We start from the raw sequence: 26,444 nt of genomic DNA on the forward strand, positions 1-26,444 counted from the left end.
AGTAGGATGTGCTGATTGAGAAGTGGAACGTACTCCTGTGTCCTGCTACCAGTACTGTAGTAGGATGTGCTGATTGAGAAGTGGAACCTACTCCTGTGTTCGTGTGTCCTGCTACCAGTACTGTAGTAGGATGTGCTGATTGAGAAGTGGAACCTACTCCTGTGTTCGTGTGTCCTGCTACCAGTACTGTAGTAGGATGTGCTGATTGAGAAGTGGAACGTACTCCTGTGTCCGTGTGTCCTGCTACCAGTACTGTAGTAGGATGTGCTGATTGAGAAGTGGAACCTACTCGTGTGTCCTGCTACCAGTACTGTAGTAGGATGTGCTGATTGAGAAGTGGAACGTACTCCTGTGTTCGTGTGTCCTGCTACCAGTATTGTAGTAGGAGGTGCTGATTGAGAAGTGGAACCTACTCCAACCACCCTGTCGATCTGTGTTGGTACCCAACAATCCCATTCTACTCTGCATTCCATCCACTATTGTCTCCAAATGTTTAGTGCCAACATGGCTCTCCGTTGTGGGCTACTAAACAGTGTATCTGTAGTAGTCACTTTGCTGACTGGGAAGAACTATGTAAACTTTTATTTCAGTTAATTTCTTTATATTACAATGGATGTGTCCATCCGCCATCGAACTAACCTCCATCTTGGTGTGTAATTACTGAAGAAAAGCCACTTGACTTTCACACATCACCTTGCAGTAATATTACACTATATACATAAGAAAATAAACTCAATCTCCCTGTTGTGCTCTGATATTAAATGAAAGGTAGTGTATTTAACCATCAGAAAATGGTGGTATACTATCCCAGTAACTTGTATTCATTCCCCTCATCTTAACCCGTAGCAATGCTACTGTACCTATAGACTTCTGTCATACTGCACAGACAAATGGTATCAGTTCAGACTCACTAACCTCACTGAAACTATACACAACGTTAACCCTAATTTCAACCCCTATGCCTATAGTTTTCACTGTTTAAATATAAATTCATTTCATGTACAACAGTTGACCAATCAGAGATCAATAAAGCCTGTTTTTATTGGTGAATGTCAGAAGCAAACAGAATTCCACAACTATGTAAACAGTGATGGTCCAAACAGCACTGCAACTATTATTACAATCAATGTCTCACTGAAACAGTTGCTAATCAAGTGTACATTATATTCTTAAATAAACCTTATTTTCAGTGTAAGTGGAATCATTTTAGACAGGACAAGTTGCCTTCAACTCCTCTCGCCTCCTGAAAAATGACGACTCCTCTGCTCAGGAAAATTACAGGTGTGATCCCAAAATAAGTGTAAAGTGAAATGCATTTACTTGTGCGCATGTTTTTGTCAGACAACAGCTGATTCACAGGGGGTGTAGTATAGTTGTAAACTCTTCAAAGAGGAGGATACACATGACTGTCCTCCATGAAAGGTGGCTATCGAGGAGAGGAGGATATTTTCCATTTCACCCACAAACACTCAATCCCTTTCCGGGCCATGGAGGATGGACTTGAGAAAGGGTGTGATGATAGTCAGACAAACCCTGGCTTTCCTTTTGGTCATAAATGGCCAATTAAACATCTTATCTACAATATTTCACTCATAATGAAGGCCCACTAAAATGTACCATTCACTATGTCAGTTGTGACCTTACTTCCTTTCATTAATCTTCACATTTTAGTATAAAATTAAATAGAAAACATGCTTCATTATGTCATATTGGGGGATTCTAGTGGTAAATAGGAAATGAGAGAAACTAGTATGCCTGCTAAACAGTGAAACAATGAGCTATAGTGCATGGAGCTGGGTTACTCTACTGTAAGGGAATAGCTGCCCATGTGGCTTCGGGCCCATGATTAACTATACACAGTATTCCAGTGATTCTCACCGTAGACCCAATGAAAGAAGGCATATCAGGTTCATATACTGTAAATATAAGGATGCTCTCTAAACTAATCAGAGATAAGATGAGGAGAGTGAGGAGGCAGAGGTAACCATCTACAAGCACAGAGCTGGGAGCTGCTTTTCACCTAGACTTTCTCTGGTGTGAGTGATAAAGACACTTGATAAGGCGATAGATAGCCGGGTGGTATAGAGGGAGAGGGGTGGGGAAAGGGACATTTTATGACCCCATTTTTTTTCGACAGGGGATTGTAGTGGAGTAGTTTTGGGAAGGGGGGGTAGTTGTCTGCTGAAACAGGTGGATGGAGGAAGTACTGTAGTTTGGGGGCTGAGAGGGGTGTCGTTTAGGAACCTCCTGTGCCTGCTGATGACGAGGCTGCTGTGGTGGAGCTGCTCTGGTTTGATTTGCCTTTATGTCTCTGTCCTCCTCGTCTCCTGCTCCCTCCTCCTGACTTTGTCTGTAGAGAACAGATCACAATCAGACAGACGGAGAACAGAAACAACTGGGTTAACAATGAGGTTACCATTCAAAATCACTTCCAGCTAAGACTGATGTTATCAAACTGAACTACATGCTGTGGACACATCTCTAGAAGATTCATGTTTGGTTCACATCAGTTGAGGCATGCATTGTTTCAGGATATTTACAGAAGTTACTGGACAAGACTCATTTCCCACGCCTCAATTGTTACTCATTTGACCTAATTCTCTTGTTTACCTGCCTGGTTCCCATTGTTTATCTTGCTCTGTTTGTTTCTGTTTACCTTGCTCTCTTTGTTTCCCTCATTACTCTGAGGGTCATCCTCCCCCTCTGGCTGGGGAAGCAAGCAAAGCACCAACACAGAGAGAGGAGAAAGAGGAGGAATGGAGGGCAAATCAAGGATGTAGTAACGTTGTAATGCACAAAGAGGATGAAGAGCAGATGAACGTGGAAATTGAAAAGAATGAAACAGGGTGAGAGGAAAAGAGACAGGGTGGCAGGTGGAGTAATCAGTAAATGAGAATAGCGATGAAAAGGAAGGAAACAGTAGGGTGTGAAAACATGAAGAGGAGAAGAATAGTGGGAAAGGAGAGGTGTTAGGCAGATCAGACAGACACAGCTACAGAAGAAAACATTCTAGAAGCAGTAAAGCAAGTTAAGAGGAAAGCTTACGCACCACACACACACACACACACACACACACACACAAGTTAAACACTTACACCTATTCAACTGCCCTGAAACTATTACTTTCACGACTCGACCCGCCATCTAACCATCCCCTCCACTCCCTTCATCCATCCTTTCAATTCGTTCCTTCACTTTCTCTCTCTCACCAGTTGTTGTGATTGGTGCGGACTGTCTGGTCGGGCTGTGCTCGAATCGTCCTCATTGGCAGGCGTGGTTCCATCCTCTCTGCGGTACGGGGCCTTTTTCGTAGATTGCATTTTGATTTGCGGGGGTTTGAAGTTTGACGGCAGATTATTGGTCGACTGCAGCAGCTGTAAACACCCACCCACCAATAAGATTAATGCATGAGGGAAGTACTCTGCATGCAGGTACTCTGGTGTCTTTATGACCTTTCGTAAACCATTCAGAACCATTCATAAGCCTTTAAATCCAGACCTTGGTTATGATACCCACAGCCTTGGTGTATCCCTCTGAACACCAGTCTACTCTCTGGTCTATGTGGAGGAACTCTGGGGTCTTCATGAGCATGATCCTCCATAAACCCTTTTCAACCATTCATATACCCTTCATAAGCCTTTCTAACCCCTGACCTTGGTGATGGTGCCCACAGCCTTGGTGCGTCCCTCTCTGAACACCAGTCTCTGGTCTGTGTGGAGGTACTCGGGGGTCTTGATGAAGCGGAAGTGGACCGATGCCTTGTCCCCTGTTCGTAGACAGTCTCTGTTCATGGTCAGGATAGTGGCTGTCTGCCTGATGCTGCCACAGTGCACTGCGAAAGGGGAGAAAGAGGAATGACGAGGGATATATAGTCAGACATGAGACAGCTGTGTTTGTGTGTTTCTCTGTGTGTGTGTGTGTGTGTCTCACCCATGGCCTGGTAGCGGGGTGATATCGTAGTTGGGTGGTGCAGAACCAGAATCTCAGCCATAAATTCCCATGATGCCTGTGGGTTTAACCTGGGGGACACCATCACCATGCCTTTCCTTATGGATGAACGCTTGATCTAAGGAGGGAGAGAGAGCGGGAGGGGAGGGAGAGGAGGGAGAGTGGGATGGGGAGAGGAGGGAGAGAGGGATGGGGAGAGGAGGGAGAGAGGGATGGGGAGAGGAGGGAGAGAGGGATGGGGAGAGGAGGGAGAGAGGGATGGGGAGAGGAGGGAGAGAGGAGGGAGAGAGGGAAGGGAGGGGGTAGAGAGGTAGGGGGAGGGGAGAGAAACAGAGAGACTTGAGGTATTGACTCCTATTCATTGCAAAAAACATTCAGTTCAACTAAACATTTATCTATCTATGCATCAGAAAAGTGTTGTAATACCAAACATTTCCAGCAGGGGACACTAAAGAGAAAACATACCTTTTTGAGGGCGAAGGAGGCAGTCTGTCCACCTCTCACCTCCTTGACTGGCATCCTCTTCCTGTGGATAGATTTGACTGCAATGGGGAGGAAACTGCCCAGTGGGTCTGGGCCTAACAACATTGTGTCATTCAGACGTATCAATCCACGTAAAGTAGTCCCTGAAACGACTGTGCCTACACCCTGACAGAGAAGGTAAACATGGTTAGAGAGGTGTGTGTGTGGCATCAATATGCATGTGTAGCAGCTGCTTTGTGTGTGTGACTAACCGGTACTGAGTAGGTGTCATCTATCTGGAACTCTGCAGGTTCGTCTTCTCTGAAGGAGGTTTTAGAAGACAGCAGGTTGAGGAACATCTTCAGCAGGTCCATGTTCTCTCCTGTCACATTGGAGATCTGGAAGATTGGACACATCCTACACACACAAACACACTGAATTATGGTCCCCCATAATTGAAGCAAAATCCAGTTTATAAAGAGTGTGTGATTGTGGCTACAAAGTGTGTGCCTTAACGTTTACCTCTCAGAGCTGAAGTTGGAGGCTGTGACGATGACGTCATCTTTGTTTTGGACCAGAACAGGGATCTTTCTGCAGCCTGGGGACTTTAGTAACCTCTGGAGCAGCTTTAACGTCTCTGTTACAATAACACAACCAGTAAAGTCAGGTTTTGTGATGACTGTCAATACTCATCACTAAATCTAAGAGAAAGCAGTATGGTGGGGTAGAGGGAATATAGTTTTACCTGTATAATTATTTCATATCAGTGCAGATGTGGGGAAGGAGTCCAGGAAAGGAAGCAGATTTAGACTTGAGATGCACCCAGAAAGAGAAAGAAAGGAACTGACCTTGTAGGATGTTGGCAGGACACATGTCTATCTTGGTGACCACTACGAACACAGGCACATTGAGGGCCAGGGCCAGACCTAGATGCTCCTTAGTCATCCCTACGATACCTGCATTACTGCCCACCTAGAGAGAGGATGGGAGAGATAGACAGGGAGAGGGGGTAAAGAGAGTGAGGGGGGTAGAGAGAGCGAAGGGGAGATAGCGAGAACGAGAGGGGTAGAGAGAGCAAGGGGGAGGGTAGAGAGAACGAGGGGGGGGGTAAAAAGAACGAGGGGGAGGGTAGAGAGAGCGAGGGGGGGTGGGGGTAGAGAGAGCGAGGGGGGGGGTGGAAGGGGGAGGTGGAAGGAGGGAGAGGAGGGAGGATGGAAGGAGGGAGAGAGCAAGGGAGGATGGAAGGAGGGAGAGAGAGCCAAATAACATGGTGAAAGATTCATCATTGGTGCTGTTGATGGATAGTAAAGTCAGAAAAAGCACCAAGGCCCACACGCTACCCCCTCACTCACCATGAGCATGCAGAAGTCAGGCAGGTGTCCAGTCATTCCAAACACTGTGGTCTTGAGATACTTCTCATGTCCAGCTAGGTCTATGAAGGTGATGACCTTAGAGGACCTCTCACAGATCTTAGTCCAGTCTAGACTGCCACCATGGCTGTCTGGCTTATTCACCACCTAGGATACAGGGACAGAGATTACACACAACAACAACTTCATGTCTCCATCTATAAAACCAATTCATCAACACATTTATCAATGAAGCAGGCCTTACATTGTCATCTCTCAAGTGTCATGTCAATGTTATCCCAGTGTAATATCCATCACCTATAAGCCCCTCCTATGTCATCTCCCTCACCTGTCCCTTCTGGTCGAAGCCCAGGATGTCATTCCCCACACTGCTGGTCCTGCCACTCTCCATTTCGTGTTTGTGCCTGAAGAGTTTCTGGCGGGCGAACCCCCTGCCGTTGTCCAGTTCCCCGTGGGTCAACACCCCCAGCAGGGTGCTCTTACCTGCATCCACGTTACCCACCACCGCTACCCTGAGAGGGGGGGGGGGGGAGGGAAGAGAGGGGAGGAGAGATTTGACATTTGGGACACAAGATCAGATGAAGATGAAAAGAAGAGGGATGAAAACAGAGTATTGCTCGTGTGTTGCTTTGACAACACTGGATTTCCCCCCTTTATGTCAACGTCCCCTTAAGCTTTTTTGAATTTAAATTGCATTTGAGAGACATGCTTGTCCTCGTCAGCCCAGGTCTAATGTCAAAACATGTCTAATTGTTGATCAGGTCAGCCTTTGACCCCTGACACTTGACCTTCCCCCAACTCACCTGACCTCCAAGAAGTCTTGATCACCCACGCGTCGGCGGATGAGGTAGTCGCGTACCTGCCCCCCAGCTTCGATACGCTCCCTCAGCAGGATCAGCTCTGACTCGGTCTGCTCACACAGGGACTGAACTGTGGCTACAGACGCCTCCATGTCTCCCTCATCCAGACCATAGTCACCTCCGTCTGATAGAAAGGGGTGAGGGGTTGGGGGGGTTTATCGGTGTAAAATGTCACTCGCTACAGTAAGTGACTGATTCTGTGAGCTAGTGAATGTAGGAACAAATCAGTGCATACTGTATAGCCTCATTAAGTGAGTGAGTGAGGCTGACTTACCTGAGCCCATCCCAACAACGTAGATGGTCTCCCCACAACCCTCGTCCATCCTCTCCCGGAGTTGTCGTAGTAACGAGTCATACTGCTCTCCATTAGGGCTGACCAGGGCCACCTGACAAGGGAGGGAAGGAGAGACAGAAAATGGTTGATGTAGGCCTGGGTATCCTACAACATAGCCATGGTGGAAAGCCTACACATATTTCCATTGATATAGGCCTAATTGTACTTTATCAAAAGCTATAGGGCTATTCATCTTGTATTGTCCTCTATCTGGGTAGAGTTATGAATGCTACACCATTTCTGTGAAAAATTTATTTTTCATCTCGTCTAAAAACATTTGACTATCTGGGTACTCAGATTTGGCTGTAGATTTACCTTACAAGCTTGCTTTCAGTCCAAATCAATCTCTATACAATGTTCTCAGCTTAGGGAACCCTGATAAAGACAATTTAGAGTTGTGAATTCCCCACTATTTATGTGAAAATAGATTAATCTAAACAGTGAGCGAGTTCGTTTTGCATCACTCGGGCCCCAGTGGGCGGGGTTTGCACATTTAAGACCATTCCATTGGTCCTAAACTGAAATCTCTACCCACCCAGAGCACCCAGCCACGGAAAAAGAAATCGGCCAATCAAAAGCAGGTGAACTTGCCTGACAGCTTTCTGTTACCGAGTGTTGCATCAGAAGAAGACTTATTTGGCTTTTTCAAGACATACATTGATGGCAGATTTTTAAATCATCATAGTGGTTTCATAATAATGACTTAAAGTCATTATTACTCAAAGCTGCAGGCTAAAGTTAAATCTAGACTTGGTTTCCTCTATCATAATCGCTCCTCTTTCACCCCAGCTGCCAATCTAACCCTGCTTCAGATGACCATCCTTCCCATACTAGATTACAGAGACATCATTTATAGATCGGCAGGTAAGGGTGCTCTCGAGCGGCTAGATGTTCTTTACCATTCGTCCATCAGATTTGCCACCAATGCTCCTTATAAGACATCACTGCACTCTATACTCCTCTGTAAAATGGTCATCTCTGTATACCCATCGCAAGACCCACTGATTGATGCTTATTTATAAAACCCTCTGAGACCTCACACCTCCCTATCTGAGATATCTACTGCAGCCCTCATCCTCCACATACAACACCCGTTCTGCCAGTCACATTCTGTTAAAGGTACCCAATGTAAGCACATCCCTGGGTCGCTCCTCTTTTCAGTTCCCTGCAGCTAGCGACTGGAACGAGCTGCAACACTCAATCTGGACAGTTTAATCTCAATCTCTTCATTCAAAGACTCAATCATGGACACTCTTACTGACAGTTGTGGCTGCTTTGTGTGTATTATTGTCTGTATTGTTGTCTCTACCTTCTTGCCCTTTGTGCTGTTTTCTGCCCAATAATGTTTGGACCATATTTTGTGCTGCTACCATGTTGTGTTGCTACCATGCTGTTGTCATGTTGTGTTGCTACCATGTCGTGTTGCTACCATGTCGTGTTGCTACCATGCTGTTGTCATGTTGTGTTGCTAGCATGCGGCGTTGTCATGTGTTGCTGCCTTGCTATGTTGTCTTAGGTCTCTCTTTATGTAGTGTTGTCTGTGTTTTGTCCTATATTTACATTTGATTTATTTTTTATCCCAACCCCCATCCCTGCACAGGGGTAGGCCATCATTGTAAATAAGAATTTGTTCTTAACTGACTTGCCTAGTTAAATAAAGTTTCATAAAAAATAAACACACACACACACACACAGACCTAGCCTATTTGTTCTGTAGTATTGACACCGAAATGTCCTAGAAGTATTGCATCTTTCTGTTTATTCTAGTTAATTTCTCTCTGTTGATCCTGATCTTGATATGGATGAGTGCCAAAGATGGAGGGAGATGAGTTTCCTGTCAGTCAACAACACACTGATCATTGTTCAGCTCTGTAAGTTGAGCCTGGCCCATTTGCCAGAAACACTTCCTTCTGACACACACCATTTCCCTATTGCCCTGTGTTTCATCAGGCCAAGTGGTGGCACAGTATGTATAAGGACTCATCAACCAGAGAAAGAGAGTCATGCCCATGGCTGTGGTTTGTGAGTCACACTGCTGCTGGAGTGTCCTCTCTCTAGCCATCAGCAATAACACATTCAAGACCCATTCAAACCACATCTGATATGCTTGCTAAAGCCTCTTAAGGATCCACACCTTTATTTCAATTTTCTTGTTACTTACAACCTTCATGCTAATTGCATTAGCCTACGTTAGCTCAACCAAAGCTTAAGGTGACAGAGTCAGTAGGACATTTAAAACCACAAACTTTTGCCACAAATATAGTTCTGAACTTTTAGATATGCAATTCTGCATAACATTTTAAGCAAGATGGGCACTCAGCTAGATTGATTAGTATATAGCGCAATCGTTATTCTAACTAGCTAACTTAGCTTGCAATACAGCAGCCAGAATGACAGCAAGTTTGGCATAATAAATGCCAATTTGAAGATGATAAACACAGCCCCGACTAGCTAACTACCTTGCTAGTGAAGTCAATACCGAGATCCCCGGTCTCGCCGTTGAAGAGGTCGCCGTCCTCGAGGCACTCTTCCCCGGCGTCATGATCTCCACAACCTCCTCCATCCGGAGCGAAAATGCTCGCGGGCATCAGAGCGTCTGCGAGGACTGGTATGGAATTCGGGCTTATATTCGGCTCGTGTGCAGCCAACGATGCCATTATGTCAGCTTTGCAGTAACGATTGCTATATTGTCTTCTTGCTGTCTCTTGTGTTGATTATTATGACAGCTAGCTAGCTTCAGACCACTAAACAGCTGATATATGTGCAGTTATTACACAGAACTGAGAAACAAAGCAATTGTATGATACAGGCAGAATACAACAATTATCTCGTACGTTTTGGCTATCTGCTTTCTGTGTAGCTAGCAATAAAACATATGTTTACAATCCTCCAAGTGGCAACAGAAAATTGCGGTGACGTAAATTAAAAAACATAAGGGGGTTGGTTCATGGTGTTTTTTTGCTGACACACCTTCTTATCAAAAATCTAACCAATTGCGCGCCGAATACCCAAATAATATTCCAGAATAAACCAATCAGAGCAAGTGAGTGCTTCACATATAATTAGAAAAAACGTCCAGCGTGGTTAAAATATCGGCGTGGTGGATATCAGCAATGCGTCAACTCATTGTATCAGGATTGGTTCCTGCTCATTCATTGAATAAAGATAAAGTCGCTTTAACGGAATGATGCAAAGAGGTGCAAAACATGCCTGACATGCCTAACGTTATTCCCAAACAAGCCATAGGTCAATTGTAACCAAGTAATAACCAGTCATCGAGGGGAAATCTGCAAACAGGGGAGACTTCCTTGTGAGATGCCAATGTGATATTTTGATAAAGTGGAAAAGGCAAGAGCTGTGACGTAGTTAGCTTAGCATTTGATGATTCTGATGGGACATTGGTATAAACAGACCACGAAGCTATGATGTAGCCTGCCAGCGAGTCAGCCAGTGTGCAATCATGGGGCAGGCACACTACCAACTGTGACACAAAGGCATAGACCTCTTGGCAGCGGCCGTAGTAACGTTAGTCTATGACACATATAGATAATGAGTGAGCGTAATGTTTACTGTTCATTTTTGTTTAATTCACTTTTGTTTATTTTCTACTTCACTTGCTTTGGCAATGTTAACATATGTTTCCCATGCCAATAAAGCCCATTGAATTGAAATGAGTGAGTTTCATACAGGAAGGTACAGGGGCTAAATACAGTCCAGGGAGGTTTCATACCCAAGATAATATTTTTTCCATGGAAATTAAATAAAATTTTCTCCCTACTCAAGTCTACCTACTTAATATGATTTAGTAATGATCAGTGCCGCTCAGTCTGACTGACTGATATGTAGGCTGGATGATGGCCTATGATGTGTATGTTGGCAACGATTTCCTTTTTAATTCGGCACATTTGTTTTTACTTTTTAACTCTACATTTTTATGAAAGGGCTCGTTTCACGGTAAAGTCTGCACCTGGTGTATTCGGCGCGAGTGGCAAATAAAATGTGATGTGAATTTGGCATATACTGTAGGCCGATATTATGGTTTCTATTGCAAGTGTACTACCCAGTGACAACACACGAGGGCAGTATAGATGAGGGAGGAATGGTTTATGTGGATAACGTTATTCAGATGCCATGTGCACAGTTTCCAGTAACTGGGTGTGCCCAAGCCTGAGAAATAGTGTGCTGGTGACCAACATAAATATTACGAATGATAGTGGGCAAATCCCCCAACCGACAAGGTGAATCATTTGTCGATGTGCCCATGAGCAAGGCACTTAACCGTAACTGCCCCATGGTCGCTCGCCACTGATAATGGCAGACCCTGGCCATGACCCCACTCTCCGAGGGTTTCTCAGGAAGAGAAGGATATGCAAAAAAACACATTTCCAATAACCACATGTGTAAAATACACACTTGTACATGATAAATATAAGCAGAAACCAAATTATTATAATAAAATGATGTTGTGTAAAGATCTGTTGGACTCCTTTACGTGACTGGAACATTGTCCTCTATATCTAACCCAGTGTACAGTTTGCTGTAGAAGAAGTATCAGTTATGCAGCTGTTTCCTCTGTCCATCCAGCTCTGGTTTCTGTGTTGTAATTGAGTCTTATGACTGTCTCAAGACCAGCCCAGGGGAACTGAGTCTGTGCTACACATTGAACTCTTACACCACATTTAGCAACACACAATGTCATCTGAATTTGGCCTGATACTGTGCTGGTATGTGGGTATGTGTGCATGAAACCACAGAACCATAGAATGATCATGGAAAACGTCTAATTCTCTGGAGGGTGTGTGTGCTACTGAATGGAGGATATGTTTTTTGTAAACAGTAGCAATGCAGTCCAAAGTATATTAAATGTGGGCTATCCTGACTTCAGTAGCAATGCGGTCCAAAGTATGTTAAATGTGGGCTATCCTCACTTCCCACAGCTGTGCATCGCCTCATTATTCCCCACTAATTGTGTTCTATTACATCATCATCATGGCTCATGTAGGCTTCCCCCATGTTCCTAGAGAACAGGGACAGCTTGGCCTTGGCAGAATAACACTTCAAGAACAGCTCCTCGATTACAGATGATGAGATGCTGATCTATCGGCCTCCATCTCCAAATTCACAGAAAAGCCACATCCTGTGCCACAGCCTACTGTTGTATGTCACTGCTTATCTTGGAGTTCCTTTTAGGTAACCACTGTGTCTTTGGTGTTACAGATAAGGATTAGATTTGACTGTATCTTAGGCTAGGTTGAGGAGTGATATTGCAATGAGGGTGAGTTGAAGACAAGGTTTCCAGTTCAGAGTATTGATTAACTAACTAAAAAAGCATAGCACAAAGACACTGGAGCATATTGGGGATAGTATCGAGATATGGAATAGATTTTAAGGCCGGTAGGTATGGTTGTGTGATACAAGTTGTGGTTTTTAGTCAGGTCACGCACAACAAAAGGAAATGCAAAATAATTGGGCCACCCCATAGTTGGGTTGGTTATTTCTAGCAACAAAATGGGCGTGTGCCCAATCATAGCCGCGATAAGTAATTTGGGGTGGGGGTGCTGCAATTTTTGGGACAGTATATCGGTCCGCTAATACAGAACTAGTAAGGGCCCAGCGCACTACTTTTGTGAAAAAATGAAATGTATTTGAGAGTTTACCAGCATTTGTATCTTGAGTCTGATAATTATCTGCACAAAACAGTTGATCTGAAAATAGTTGCTTGATGTAGTGAGCGCATACATTTTCATAGTGGCCCCCTGTGGGAATCAAACCCACAACCCTGGCATTGCAAGGGCCGTGCTCTACCAACTGAGGCACATTATCACATCACATAATCACAAACCCCTTGATTTCTCGATGTACTCAATTACTGTATTGTGCATTTTCTTCTTCGTGTTTATGGAAAGTCTACAGGTACAAACCTAGATGACCAGCCTAGGTACAATACAGTAATGTACATGTACATTAAGTGGTCTGTAAGATGTTAAATTAATACTGCACAAAAAGGGGTTATTTGATCAAGAAAAATATTTAATTTGATGTGGATGTTTTGTGTCTTTGCCCATAACTTTGCACCTTTTGATGTGAATGTTTGAGAACAGGGTTTAGCTCTTTCTGGACTCCATTAGAATGACATCACAGAGAAAGGGTTTAGCTCTTTCTGGACTCCATTAGAATGACATCACAGAGAAAGGGTTTAGCTCTTTCTGGACTCCATTAGAATGACATCACAGAGAAAGGGTTTAGCTCTTTCTGGACTCCATTAGAATGACATCACAGAGAAAGGGTTTAGCTCTTTCTGGACTCCATTAGAATGACATCACAGAGAAAGGGTTTAGCTCTTTCTGGACTCCATTAGAATGACATCACAGAGAAGAGGAAAAGACTGGGCAACAACTCTTACAATTCCAACTATTGAAACCTGCAAGATCCTGTTCTTAATTATACAACTACCTTTCTTCAGCAAAGCAGAGATGCTGAAAAAAATGTTTTGCCCCCACTACAGACATCTATATCAGTCCGATAATACTAGTAAAGGCCCAGTGCTGTCACGCCCTGACCGTGGAGATCCTTTTATTCTCTATGTTTGTTTGGTCAGGGTGTGACTCGGGTGGGAAACTCTATGTTCTGTGTTTCTATGTTTTGGCCGGGTATGGTTCTCAATCAGGGACAGCTGTCTATCGTTGTCTCTGATTGGGAATCATACTTAGGCAGCCTTTTTTCCTTTTGTATTTTGTGGGAAGTTGTCTTTGTTAGTGGCCTGTATAGCCCTAGTAAGCTTCACGGTCGGTTTTGTCATTTCCACGAACGACGGCGATCGTGACAAGTGCACTACTTTTATGATAAATATTAGATTTTTCAGGGGGTGCTGCAGCACCCTCAGCACCCCTACTTTCCATGGCTATGAGTGTAAATATGGGGCAAAACAGACAAGGTTGGATTAGATTGTTGACAACATGTAAACTATATTTAATCTCCAATGTTTATTGAAAACAAATACATTTGTACAATGAACAATTGCTGTCTCTCAAATACATTGTTACAGTTGTTAGCTAGCTAGCCATTTATTTGCCACATTAGCACAGACATGACATCAGTCAAAAAAACTCAAAACAACATAAAACTAGCCTACGATTCCCCATACGGCAATTTCTTGTCATTATCACTAGTTCTGTGATCTGATCTGGCCAATCAGAATCACAACAACTCATGGACCTCTGCCCCATTGAAGCTTGCACATCATTTTTGTGACATTGTCTGTTAAATGGTCTATGTTGCCACAAACACTCAACTAATACTGAGGTAAAACAAGCTGCTTTATATACCAGAGGAAGGGAGAGGAATGGTGATTAGCAGTGAGTTCAGAGGTAAGTTCAGTTCGCTTGAACGTTTGCTACATTGTGGAGCAGTTTGCACGATGCCTACAGTGAAAAGCCTACAAGAGGAATATCCTCTGTGTGGACACGTTTTCATATTGTATTGGACTAAGATGAGAAGAACTTTGGAGCGGCCAAATGCAGGCTGCTGTGAAACTCACTATTCAGGTAGATTGCAATTTTGGAACTTACATGTATTTATTTTTGTATTTGTAATTTGTTTTATCATTATTGTTATTGTATATCATGGTTATTATTGTTAGCCTATTTATTAATCAAAATAAGTTATTTAAATATGCCAAATTTTGACATTTTCATTGGCTGAATTTAGTTGGATCTGTCTTTTTTTATTGTGTGATCCTTATTTAGTTTAAGATAGATTATAAGTAGGCCTGTTGTAAAATAAATAACAGTAGGCTATTGCTGTCATGTGTTGGGTATGGTAGGCACTAGCGTTTTGGGGTAATTGCTGCAATATAGCCTGTTCAAAACATTTGTGGTGTCATGACTCTCCTGTGAGGATCTGAAGGATCAGGTTACAGTGGGTTCCCACAGAGGTGGAGGGGTCCGCTCTACAGCTCCCTCTCTCTCCCACAGAGGTGGAGGGGGCCGCTTTATGGCGCTCGTAAAGTACTATGCTTCTGGGCTCTGTAGTATTGAGATTGGAATGTCTGTGGAACACAGAGAGACACTTGGTCATCAAAAGGTTGAATAATTCAACAGTATTTCTGTATTCCAAGCAGTTGGAGTGGTCCGTGGACACTTAAGGACAGTCATGTCTAGTTTGTTTCATTTGGTGACCTCATGAAGGATAGGAGACACATATTACTGTTTCTTTGTTTGTATACACTTCTCAATTATGGGGGATGCATCTGAATATTGTATAAAATAAATTATTGAGTATAGAAATACTTTTGGAAAGATAACAATGTGATCTTAGTCTTCTAAATGAGAATTGTTTTTCATAGTAACTTAGGATCAGTCAGTGGCCACGCCCCCATGAACACAGACATTACATGGCGTCATGGAACGCCCCCTTTTCTACTAAGTATAAAACCCACTTCCGACAAAATTTACATTAGACCAGAAAACATAGAGCTGCCGCTACATGTTGAAATGGTTGGCAACTTTACCAAAGGACAAGGCCAGAGAAGGTGGAGATCATCCCCATGCTGAAATGGTTATTAAGAAATCTACAAACTAAAGACCAATTATTCAGGCTGCAGCTGTTTAAATTCTTTAGTCTGGTAAACCCAACCGGTCGAACGACCAAATGGTACTCTGACATATCCATTATAACAAACTACAACTACGAAAGACTTTGATCTCTGGTGGACCATCCAGAGACTTTCTGTCGATTGACTATCCAGCAGACAGACCGGCATTCGCAGAAAGGGACAACAAAGGCATACACTCATAAATATGTGAATTGCAATTTACTTTCAAATGAGTGGTTGTTCATGTTCAAAGTATAAGCATTCCCATGAGTGTAGTGTAGTCGACGTAGGTCCACTCTGAGTTTCCCGCTCTTGAGCTGGCCCCACCCCTTTCCTTTGTCTACCAAGCCATCATATCGGCATAGCCCACTAGGGACTTTTCAGTGTATCATGTCAGTGTATATCAAACCATGTATAACTATTGTGTGTGTTTATGTATTTCTGTGATTGATTAGTTAGTTAGTAAATAAGTAATTAAACCAATTTGTATATCGCTGATTCATGATTTCAGATGCTAGGGTTTGTGCAGAGATCCAAGGGTTTGCGGCATTCGGGAATGAGACTGATGAGGTAATAATACATTAATAGAAGACTGTAATTGATAAGATAATAAAATATCTGTAGAGTTATATTTGGGAAATTGCAACTCTATAAACAACATTTTCCCGTGGTGCCCCGACTTCCTAGTTCATTACTTGATTTGATAATATAACAGTCTTCACATTTAACGATAGCAAACGTTACGACAGTGGCGAAAACCAGTTTGCAAGTGTTCTGTTTCATTCTGTTGAGACATTTTCTTTGGCCAATTTAAGTTCTAACTGTAATTCTGTGTTTGCGGCAACATAATAGCGTACTCATATTTTCCCTATAAACAATGGCCTGACTTAGTTTTGATATTACCTTAATAAGTTTAGAAGCATTTCTGAAGGTTTGGTGTGGTGTGGCTATAATGAGGCTTTCACTACTACAGGCCTATGATATAAAGGCAGTGAGCAACTGTCTCTGACATTGGAACTTGAGGTCAGGAAGACGTTTAAGGCCTACCAGAGTTACTCCGATAATCTAACAATATAATGCTTATCTTTATACAAAATATTCTGATCGAAAATGAACGAAGTAGCCTCCTTCTGTAGGTCTTTATCTGTATATTAGACGCAGTAGCTGTCTGACATAAAGAAATGCATGTTGGTGTTGCAGCATGGCCGCTGGCATCTCTCTCTCTCTCTATCTCTCGGGGCGAGTCCTAAGCTTCTCTTCCTTTATATATATTTTATGTTATTATTTTTATGTAATATCATACAGTGGACATCTAAGCCTATAGGCCTAAGCATGCAATGCCCTTATGTATTTAGTGGTCAAAACTCTGACAGCTGAACCATGAGATGGACAATTATTGATTTAAGAAAGTACAAAATAAAACAAAAAATAGTCTATAAAACCCTGGCACATACCCTGGCAAATATGTTCTGTAAGGCAGGCCGACACTGGAATAAGTTGCTGAATGATGCTATGAGGGCTTTACAAAGGGGCTTTGTTGCATTATTTGTGTGACAAAAACAAAATTCCCGGATTATTAACCTGTTCCCATGATTTTAAAATAAAGGTTCTGTTCTGGAACAGTATAGATCACGTTAGTTTGCGGTTCTGATTCTGTTCCTCAAAACAAAAATGGGTTATCGGTTCTGTTCCCTGAACCGGTTCCAACCGCTGGTTTGTACTGAACATCACGTTTCCCCAAAACGTTCTTGTAAGTTCTTGAACAGACTTTGAGGTATGTTTGCTCCCGTTTGGTGGGTGTGGCGAATTGTGGCTTGAAACTTGACAGCGTTCCCCAACCCCCAACCAAACCCCTCCCCATTTTTCAACTGGTCGTTCAGTACAGCACCGTTTCCGTTCAATTGAACATTCCAGAACGTAAAAACGTACTGAACACAGCCCATATTTTCTGATAACTGTGGACTCACGGGGACATTGTCAAAATTATATATATGATCATTGTTTGTTGAGTAGGGAAAATGAGTATTATTTGATTAGATTTTTATTACGTGTGTTCTGGGTTGATTATTTGTGTGTGGCTGCGTGCATGAGGTCAGTGTGTATGCAAGAGAGAGAGTCTTGTTGATTATTTATATGAGTGATGTGTAAACAGAGCCCATTGCTGAGATACGGCCTAATTAATCAGTCTAGTGCTCAGTCCACCTATATTCACATAAACAAACCAATGGTCCCACCTCTCTCTCCCTGCGTCCTACACACACGCCAGAACATTCTCACACACACCTCACAGATGCCCCACCACCACTGGCCAAAGTCACAGATAGACCACTTTACCCCCAACAAGCTAGTCCAGGAAATGTACTCTGTGATGGGGAAATATCATGCCACCTTTTGACTAATAATAAGCATTTCTGCTTTATTGCTGATCTTAAAATGTGGTCCTGGGAAAGAGAGGCAGAGGCAGTCATAAGAGTCCGTTTCTTCTTTGATGGGGGCCTGCTTCCAAAATGCAATACTGTAAGACGATGTCAGCTTGTGACTTCCTTTTTTATCTTCCATATCGTCCTACATAAAACTTGATCAATGATTTAAAACCAATTTTCAACTAAAAGCTACAATTTAATTTCCCCTAGTCAAAAGCTACAAAAGTTTGTCTGGCACCAAATATTTTGCTGTCTCCCAGGCAACAAGAAAGTGATCTCTACTTGTGTCTCTGGTCTTGTGGTCATCTACATCCTTTCCTCTGACTCACCCAAATATATTGTTATTATAAATAGATCATAAATAAACTTTCATTAATTATCTTCTCACTCTCAATCACCTTCAACTATGGACGTTTTATTTTCGTCCTCTCTTGCGTGCGAAATAGTTTACATGGCTTTTTAAAACTTATCTGTGATTGGTCCGTTTTTTGAGCGCCTATACTCCTATTGGTTTATCATAGCGTCACTCACATTTGGCTAGTGCACTTGACCATATAAGCTCGCCTGCTTGGTTCTACTGCAGTCTGAAGCCAGCTAAGCATTATTCAGCTGTGAACATTTGCGGTTTGTGCTGTCAAGATGAGTGTAAGTACAACATTTTATTTTACTGGTTTACAATGTCGGATATGTTAGTTCATTTGATTGTTATCTGAAAAGTAGCCTACATGCAGTGCAAGTTCATAACGGTTCATGTTGGCGCTTTTAAACAGCTGTTGGGAAAATAATTATCCGATTTTAATAGCCTATGTTCTGTGGCCCAATGTAATAGAGCAATGTCCTCTAACAATGCCCTTTTATAGTCAACCTTGTTGTTAATGCGTCTAAGAAGACTAATCAGACTTTTGGCATGGTAGATGGCTCGACTGTCTTGTTTAGGCTAGGTTTTATGACACAGCACTTTTTATTTTTCTGCAGTGACTACAGATGAGCAGGGTGTCTCATTGCAATATAATTTGTAGTTCTATCATCTGCAAAAGTTAATTTTATTCTCTCAATGATTGATTTAAACTTTTTGAAACTACTACTGATAACAGAGGTTGTGGACATAGGGCCTGGTGGGGCAGGCATGTAGAAGACAGACAGACAGAAAGACAGCAGTGATATGTTTGTTTTGGGGATTAATAAGATCCATGTGTCTTCTCAATAGTTCCTTATACTCTTAATACCTTCCATGTGATCTTTAGATATGATGATCTAATCAGTATGTACTAGTAGGGTTTGAATGGGTTGAACTATGGGGGTGCTTGGTACACCCTTAACAAATCAGGGAACCCATAAGCATAGGCTATCAATGTCTGCACCCCCAGCAGTGTTGATAAAATCGACTTTGGTCCGGACCACTATTTTTAGGGTGTTTAATCTGAACCCATATGTATTTAGTTGTGTGGGTACAGTACAGTTGGCTGGGTGGGAGTTATATGGGTACAGTACAGTTGGCTGGGTGGGAGTTATATGGGTATAGTAGGCAGTGTGGGATAGACTGCCTCTGATCAGAGTATGATCATGAACAGCATCACTGTGGGTTCAACCTGGGCCACACCCTACTGTTCCTGGACATTACAATCCACATTTAGTCAATAATATTAATTACTCCCTCACTTTTAACAGGAACTCAATGTGCAGCATAGTGTCTTGGGCGTGACTAACAATGACTCTCCTTGGTCTTGTAATACAGTTAACTCTGTGTGTGTGTGTGAACACTCTCTGAGGTCTCTAGCTGTGTATAAAAGTAAAGGCTTTGTTTCACCGTGGCTGTTTTGTGGTTACCATGGTAATCATAGATGTGTTGAGAGCAACAGGGTTAATTCTATTCAGACCTAAATGAATTCAAGTTATCGTAAACAGAAGTCAGAATAGATCGAGTAGCAGAGTGATGTTATATCCAGTGAGCCAGTATGATCTTCCCCAAGCGGAGCTATAGGATATACCTACAGTAAACGTCAGGTTAACAAGGGTTAGATTGGCTGTCATGTCCTGAGCTCAGTTGGTAGAGCATTGTGCTTGCAACTCCAATGTTGTTGGTTCGATTCCCACAGGGGACCAGTGTGAAAAATGTGTGCAGTTGCTCTGGATAAGAGCGTCTGCTATTTAATGACTATAATGTAAATGTCAGTCAGGTAAGCTTGATAGTAAGTAACATATACAGCCAGGAGTTATCATGTGGATTTCCGAACTATGTATATCCATTCTACCCATTCTATTTCTGCATTGCCTGCAGCCCCAGCTGTCCTGTCTTTCTCAAACAGTGTGGGGAGGTATGTCTCACACTGGGATGGGAACTGCAGTCTGAAGTAGCACTGGGCTGCATGTAGACAAGTCCAGCTAGCGCCATAGATTTTGCACACAGTTTACATTAAAGAGGGAGGACTAACACGGAAAGAATGCAACACTTCACTATCGCCCCCTCTCTCTTTCCTCCCACTCTCTCTCTCTGAACTTTATACCACTTTCCCTATTTCTCATTTTTGTAACTTTTCTTTCTCTGTCGGTCTCTTCCACCCTCTACCCCTCCCTTTCTGCTCCTCTCTCCTCTACTTTCTCTCTCCTCTCTTTATTTCTCTCTCCTCTCTATTTCTCTCTCCTCTACATCCTCTCTCTCTCTTTATTTCTCTCTCCTCTACATCCTCTCTTTATCTCTCTACATCCTCTCTCTCTCTTTATTTCTCTCTACATTCTCTCTCTTATTTCTCTCTCTCATTTCTCTCTCCTCTACATTCTCTCGCTATTTATTTCTCTCTCCTCTACATTCTCTCTCTCTCCTCTACATTCTATATCTCTCCTCTACATCCTCTCTCTCTTTATTTCTCTCGCTCTTTATTTCTCTCTACCTTCTCTCTCATTTCTCTCTCTCATTTCTCTCTCCTCTACATTCTCTCGCTATTTATTTCTCTCTCCTCTACATTCTCTCTCTCTCTCCTCTACATTCTCTCTCTCGTATTTCTCTCTCCTCTCTTTATTTCTCTCTCCTCTCTTTATTTCTCTCTCCTCTACATTCTCTCGCTCTTTATTTCTCTCTCCTCTACATTCTCTCTCTCTCTCTCGTATTTCTCTCTCCTCTACATTCTCTCTCTCTCTCGTATTTCTCTCTCTCTCATTTCTCTCTCCTCTACATTCTCTCTCTCTCTCTCTCATTTCTCTCTCCTCTACATCCTCTCTTTATTTCTCTCTCCTCTACATCCTCTCTCTCTTTATTTCTCTCTCCTCTACATTCTCTCGCTCTTTATTTCTCTCTCCTCTACATTCTCTCTCTCTCTCTCGTATTTCTCTCTCCTCTACATTCTCTCTCTCGTATTTCTCTCTCTCTCATTTCTCTCTCCTCTACATTCTCTCTCTCTCTCATTTCTCTCTCCTCTACATTCTCTCTCTTTCTCTCTTGTCAGAATGTAGTGTTTCTAGTCTGTGCCACACTAATAGAGCTCTATTGTTATATTATCCTGTTGTATTTCTGGATTGGATGTCAATGGGTTTGTGTCTGGCTCTGGACTGTTAAAGGCCTAATACTGTGTCCTACTGTGTATGTCTTGTAAGCAATGATTTGGCACTTATTGTACGTTCAAAGTTACACGGAAAGCATTAAGTACACACTCCTATCCCCCAGTGACTTACAAGAAGTGCATTCAAGTAAGAAAGCTAAAACACATGTTCAGGGGTAAGGTGTGACAGTTGTTCTTGTCCAATGCCCACTGTTATGCTGACAGAAACAAAACCGAAGTACAAATGTTGATGTAATTTCCCTTTGAGGTTCCTGTTTGATTAGCTGCTGTTGTCCAGGGTTATACAGTATATTATCGACCTGGTCTCTAGCTCAACTGGTTAACTATGTCTTCTGTCAGAGAAGGAACAGGGAGTTGCCACGTGACAGAAATGGGTAACATTTACTACACACCACGGCCAATAGATGTCATATGGAAAGAAGGGCAACAATAAGAGGTCTATATGCAGCTCATTAAGAGGACTGTATATGTGCAGACAAACATCATCTAAACACCATTTCCCCTGACACATGTAAAGATCACTCAGTACTTTGATTCTGTGCCGTTGGGTTGGGCCCTCCATTGGTCCCATGTTGGCTGCCTACCATAATATGGACCCTGCGGAAAATGTGACTTCACTTAAGCCTTACTGAGTGTAACCCAGCCTTCCTTCCCCCATCATTTATGGACAGATTTAGCCTCCCCCTCCAAATTCCAAATCACTGCATGGAAAATGGGAACGCTGTCCAGGACTGGGATTTATAAAAAATCGTTGGGCCGTTCCATAGATGGAAAAGCTTTAATTAGAGACAGATGTTGTATTTGTTAGACTGATGGGTCTAGGATAAAAGTACAGGAAAGGGTTTAGCAAAGTGTAGCCATACTCTATAGCTCTCTACACCAGAGCCACGTCCATCTACATTATACCCACTGAACACACACTGGTTGAGTCAGCGTTGTTCCACATCATTTTAATGTGGATTATACATTGAATTGACGTCTGGGTACTTACTATAACAATGCTTTGATAGAACCATCTTTGTTTCAGAAGTTATAGGCCATAACTTACGGCCAATTACGTATTAACTATCAGCTAATTGCACCTTTAATGTTTTTCAATTGATGTATTTCTCTCTCTCGGTCTCTCCCTTCTCTCTCCCTACAGGGTGTTGTGGTAAAGAACATGTCCTTCAAGGTGGGCCAGACCCTGACCATCACAGGGATCCCTAACTCTGAGGCAACACAGTGAGTAGCTAACCACCATTCAGACACAATTCATTGTCACTCCACTTCTCAGTCAGCAGCCTAGAGACCTCCTAGAGAAACTAGTCACTGTATCAGAATGATACGTTCATATTGACAACATATATTATCAAACTACAATGAAAGTTGATTATAGCTATAAGCTGTTTGTGTAATTATCAATCCAGACCCTCTTGTCCTGTAGGTTAAAGAATGTTCCTTATCCCTTCTGTCTGTGTGCTCTCCTCTTCCTTTCCTGTAGTTTTGTCATCAACGTGGGCAACAGCGAGGATGACCTCGCCTTGCACATGAACCCTCGCTTCGACGCCCACGGAGACACCCGGGCCGTGGTGTGTAATTCCTACCATGGAGGCAAGTGGTGTGAGGAGCACAGAGAGGGAGGATTCCCCTTCAACCAGGGAGAGGAGTTTAAGGTGAGAAATTACACTGTGTGTGTTTCCAATTAACCCATGCTGATGTGAATGTCCTCCTCTCTTACCATATGTATAAGGGAGTTCTACTGGGGACCTCTGGTGGCAATAACTTGCAATCACTGCATCCTAAATACCTAAGCACCTCTTTGGATAAAAATGTGTAATTACTTCTCTGTCTCAGATAAATATCACCTTCACCAAGGAGCAGTTCCTAGTTTCTTTTCTCGACGGCTCTGAGATCCACTTCCCCAATCGCCAAGGAGACGAGAAGTATAAATACATGCACTTCGAGGGCGACGTCAGGATCCAGGGCGTCGAGATCAAGTAGACCAGTCGTAGTGGAGAAGAATCCTCCATTAGGCACTCAATTGGATCTTTAGCTTTCTTGTCTGGCTACTCATTGGCTTTCCAGAGGTCCACACACAAGCCTTATTCTCTGTTTTTTTACTCCCTCACCATAGTTTTAAGTTAGTTTTAATGCTGCCATTCCTAACCAATGGATGGAGCCACTAACAGTGAAACCTGCAAGTAAAATAGACATTTTACAATAGCAGCACATTACAAGCTTGGAAGTGTTGAAATGGTTTTATTGAAGATAAATGTGTCTTTCATTAATGTGGAACAATCATTCCAGATCATTCCAGAAGTGGGTTAAGAAAAGTGCAAAGTATTTGTTCATTAAAATGATATTTTTATGAACCATATCAGATTGTTTCTTCCTTTGTGAAAATGTGATTTTTAATCAGCAGGTTCTCTTTGTACATGTCTGTGTAGCTATCAATGTTAGAGATCGTTTCTGCATAATGGCCCTTTGGATAGGCTAGTATTCTTCAGTGACTTTATTACATGCATTACAAGATGTCAGGCTACAGATTCATTCATGCAGCCTAATTACTAATGAATTACAGTGCAGTTACAGTTGAAGTGGGAAGTTTACATACACCTGAGCCAAATACATTTAAACTCAGTTTTTCACAATTCCAGAAAAAAAATCCCTGTCTTAGTTCAGTTAGAATCACCACTTTATTTAAAGAATGTGAAATGCCAGGGAAATTTCTCCTGCAGGGACTGGTGCACTTCACAAAATAGATGGCATCATGAGGTAGGACAATTATGTTGATATATTGAAGCAACATCAAGACATCAGTCAGGAAGTTAAAGCTTGGTCGCAAATGGGTCTTCAAAATGGACAATGACCCCAAGCATACTTCCAAAGTTGTAGCAAAATGGCTTAAGGACAACAAAGTCAATGTATTGGAGTGGCCATCACAAAGCCCTGACCTCAATCCCATAGAATATTTGCTGGCAGAACTGAAAAAGTGTGTGCGAGCAAGGAGGCCTACAAACCTGACTCAGTTACACCAGCTCTGTCAGGAGAAATGGGCCAAAATTCACCCAACTTATTGTGGGAAGATTGTGGAAGACTACCTGAAACGTTTGACCCAAGTTAAAATTTTTAAAGGCAATGCTACCAAATACTAATTGAGTGTACGTAAACTTCTGACCCACTGGGAATGTGATGAAAGAAATAAAAGCTGAAATCACTCCTTCTCTCTACAATTATTCTGACGTTTCACATTCTTAAAATAAAGTGGTGATCCTAACTGACCTAAGACAGGGAATGTTTACAAGGATTAAATGTCAGGAATTGTGAAAAACAGTTTACATGTATTTGGCTAAGGCGTATGTAAACGTCCGACTTCAACTGTAGATACTTTTGTACCTGTTTCCTCCATTATCGTCACAAGATCCGTTGCCGTTTTCTGGGATTGATTTGCACTTTTTGCACCAAAGTTCGTTCATCTCTAGGAGACATAACGCATCTCCTTCCTGAGCGGTATGACGGCTCTGTGGTCCCATGGTGTTTATACTTGCGTACTGCTGTTTGTAAAGATGAACGTGGTACCTTGAGGCGTTTGGAAATTGCTCCCAAGGATGAACCAGACTTGTGGAGGTCTACAATTATTTTTCTGAGGACTAATTTCTTTTGATTTTCCCATGATGTCAAGCAAAGAGGCACTGAGTTTGAAGGTAGGTCTTGAAATACATCCACAGGTACACCTCCAATTGACTCAAATTATGTCAATTAGCCTATCAGAAGAATTTCTGGAATTTTCCAAGCTGTTTAAAGGCACAGTCAATTTATGGAAATTTAAACTTCTGACCCACGGAATTGTGATACAGTAAATTATAAGTGAAATAATCTGTCTGTTAACAATTGTTGGAAATATTACATGTGTCATGCACAAAGTAGATGTCCTAACCAACTTGCCAAAACTATAGTTTGTTTAACAAGACATTTGTGGAGTGGTTGAAAAACGAGTTTTAATGACTCAAACCTAAGTGTATGTAAACTTCCGACTTCAACTGTATATAGTCATTTGTAACTAATTGTCAAACCCATCCTGGTCCTCAATACACATTTACTGGTTAAACAGCCAGCTGTATGTGATTATTATACTGAGAATAACCACGTTTTAGCATTGCAGCATTACCTTTCTATGCTAGTTAATTAAACCACATGGTAGATGAATTATCGACCTCTTCAGCCTATGACGATGAGCTCATGCCTAGCTTAAGAGGTGTTGAGTCATGTCACATTTAATGCATGTATGTAAATACAGTAAGATATGTGAAAGAAATCCACTGCAAATTGCACTGTTCAATAGAAAAATGTACATTAATCAAATGAGTTCACCTGTATTTGATTGGTCGAGCAGTGGTGAGTGAATTGGCTCATGATCCAATCACAGTTCGTGTCAATAAAGTTGGAAAATCGCAACACTTAGAGTGAAAACACTGCCTGTACCAAGCATTGTGTTTGACCTGCAGTTTTGAAAGATTTCTACTGAAATGCCTAGCAAATAAAAGCTTTAGTAACAAGACATTCATCCTTCCGTTCTTAGAGTGCCTGGATGAGAAAAATAAGCCCAAGGATCAATGTTGCTTTTTGCTTTACTAAGTGGTGCCATTATCCCCTTAGTTTTTCTGCCAGTCCATAGACTACCCTTTTCCAAAGAGCACTGTACCCCATGGCCTATTGGCCTTATGGTTTTAACCCATTTGACTGCACCAGCACATAGTTTTTTCCTAAAGACTAACTTCGGTTTTAGGTACAAGATATAGCCAGTATACAGGTATATACACACTTTTCAACACATATGGCTAACATAGGAACTACAATGGGGCATCAGGAACATAGTTTTTTCCTAAAGACTAACTTCGGTTTTAGGTACAAGATATAG

At 42.3% G+C, this 26,444-nt stretch overlaps 2 protein-coding genes across 4 annotated transcripts; one reads left to right on the forward strand and one right to left on the reverse strand.

Annotated features, from left to right (window-relative positions):
- Positions 1-1,473: 1,473 nt before the first annotated feature.
- On the reverse strand, positions 1,474-9,894 carry LOC139402197 (GTP-binding protein 1-like). 2 transcript variants are annotated; one of them, XM_071146301.1, is made up of 14 exons: positions 9,434-9,894; positions 6,915-7,026; positions 6,584-6,764; positions 6,109-6,292; positions 5,763-5,927; positions 5,259-5,382; positions 4,933-5,047; positions 4,683-4,827; positions 4,414-4,596; positions 3,931-4,066; positions 3,654-3,832; positions 3,210-3,374; positions 2,657-2,707; positions 1,474-2,350 (listed from the first exon to the last, which is right to left on the reverse strand). In XM_071146301.1, the coding sequence occupies exons 1-14, from the start codon at positions 9,629-9,631 to the stop codon at positions 2,237-2,239; spliced, it is 2,052 nt and encodes a 683-aa protein (XP_071002402.1). In that variant the 5' UTR covers positions 9,632-9,894; the 3' UTR covers positions 1,474-2,236. The 2 variants fall into 2 exon arrangements, with proteins under 2 accessions (XP_071002402.1, XP_071002401.1); XM_071146300.1 differs by lacking the exon at positions 2,657-2,707.
- An 8,625-nt stretch (positions 9,895-18,519) lies between these two features.
- LOC139402196 (beta-galactoside-binding lectin-like) lies at positions 18,520-26,082 on the forward strand. Of its 2 annotated transcripts, XR_011633240.1 has the most exons (5): positions 18,533-18,635; positions 22,689-22,768; positions 23,028-23,199; positions 23,381-24,235; positions 24,792-26,082. XR_011633240.1 is itself a non-coding variant. In XM_071146299.1 (4 exons), exons 1-4 carry the CDS (start codon positions 18,630-18,632, stop codon positions 23,525-23,527), a joined length of 405 nt encoding a protein of 134 aa, XP_071002400.1. In that variant the 5' UTR covers positions 18,520-18,629; the 3' UTR covers positions 23,528-26,082. The 2 variants fall into 2 exon arrangements, 1 of the variants encoding a protein (XP_071002400.1); XM_071146299.1 differs by having other exon boundaries at positions 18,520-18,635; positions 23,381-26,082.
- Positions 26,083-26,444: the final 362 nt, after the last annotated feature.

The sequence above is a fragment of the Oncorhynchus clarkii genome, unplaced genomic scaffold (assembly GCF_045791955.1).
Source record: "Oncorhynchus clarkii lewisi isolate Uvic-CL-2024 unplaced genomic scaffold, UVic_Ocla_1.0 unplaced_contig_1262_pilon_pilon, whole genome shotgun sequence".
Taxonomy (NCBI): domain Eukaryota; kingdom Metazoa; phylum Chordata; class Actinopteri; order Salmoniformes; family Salmonidae; genus Oncorhynchus; species Oncorhynchus clarkii.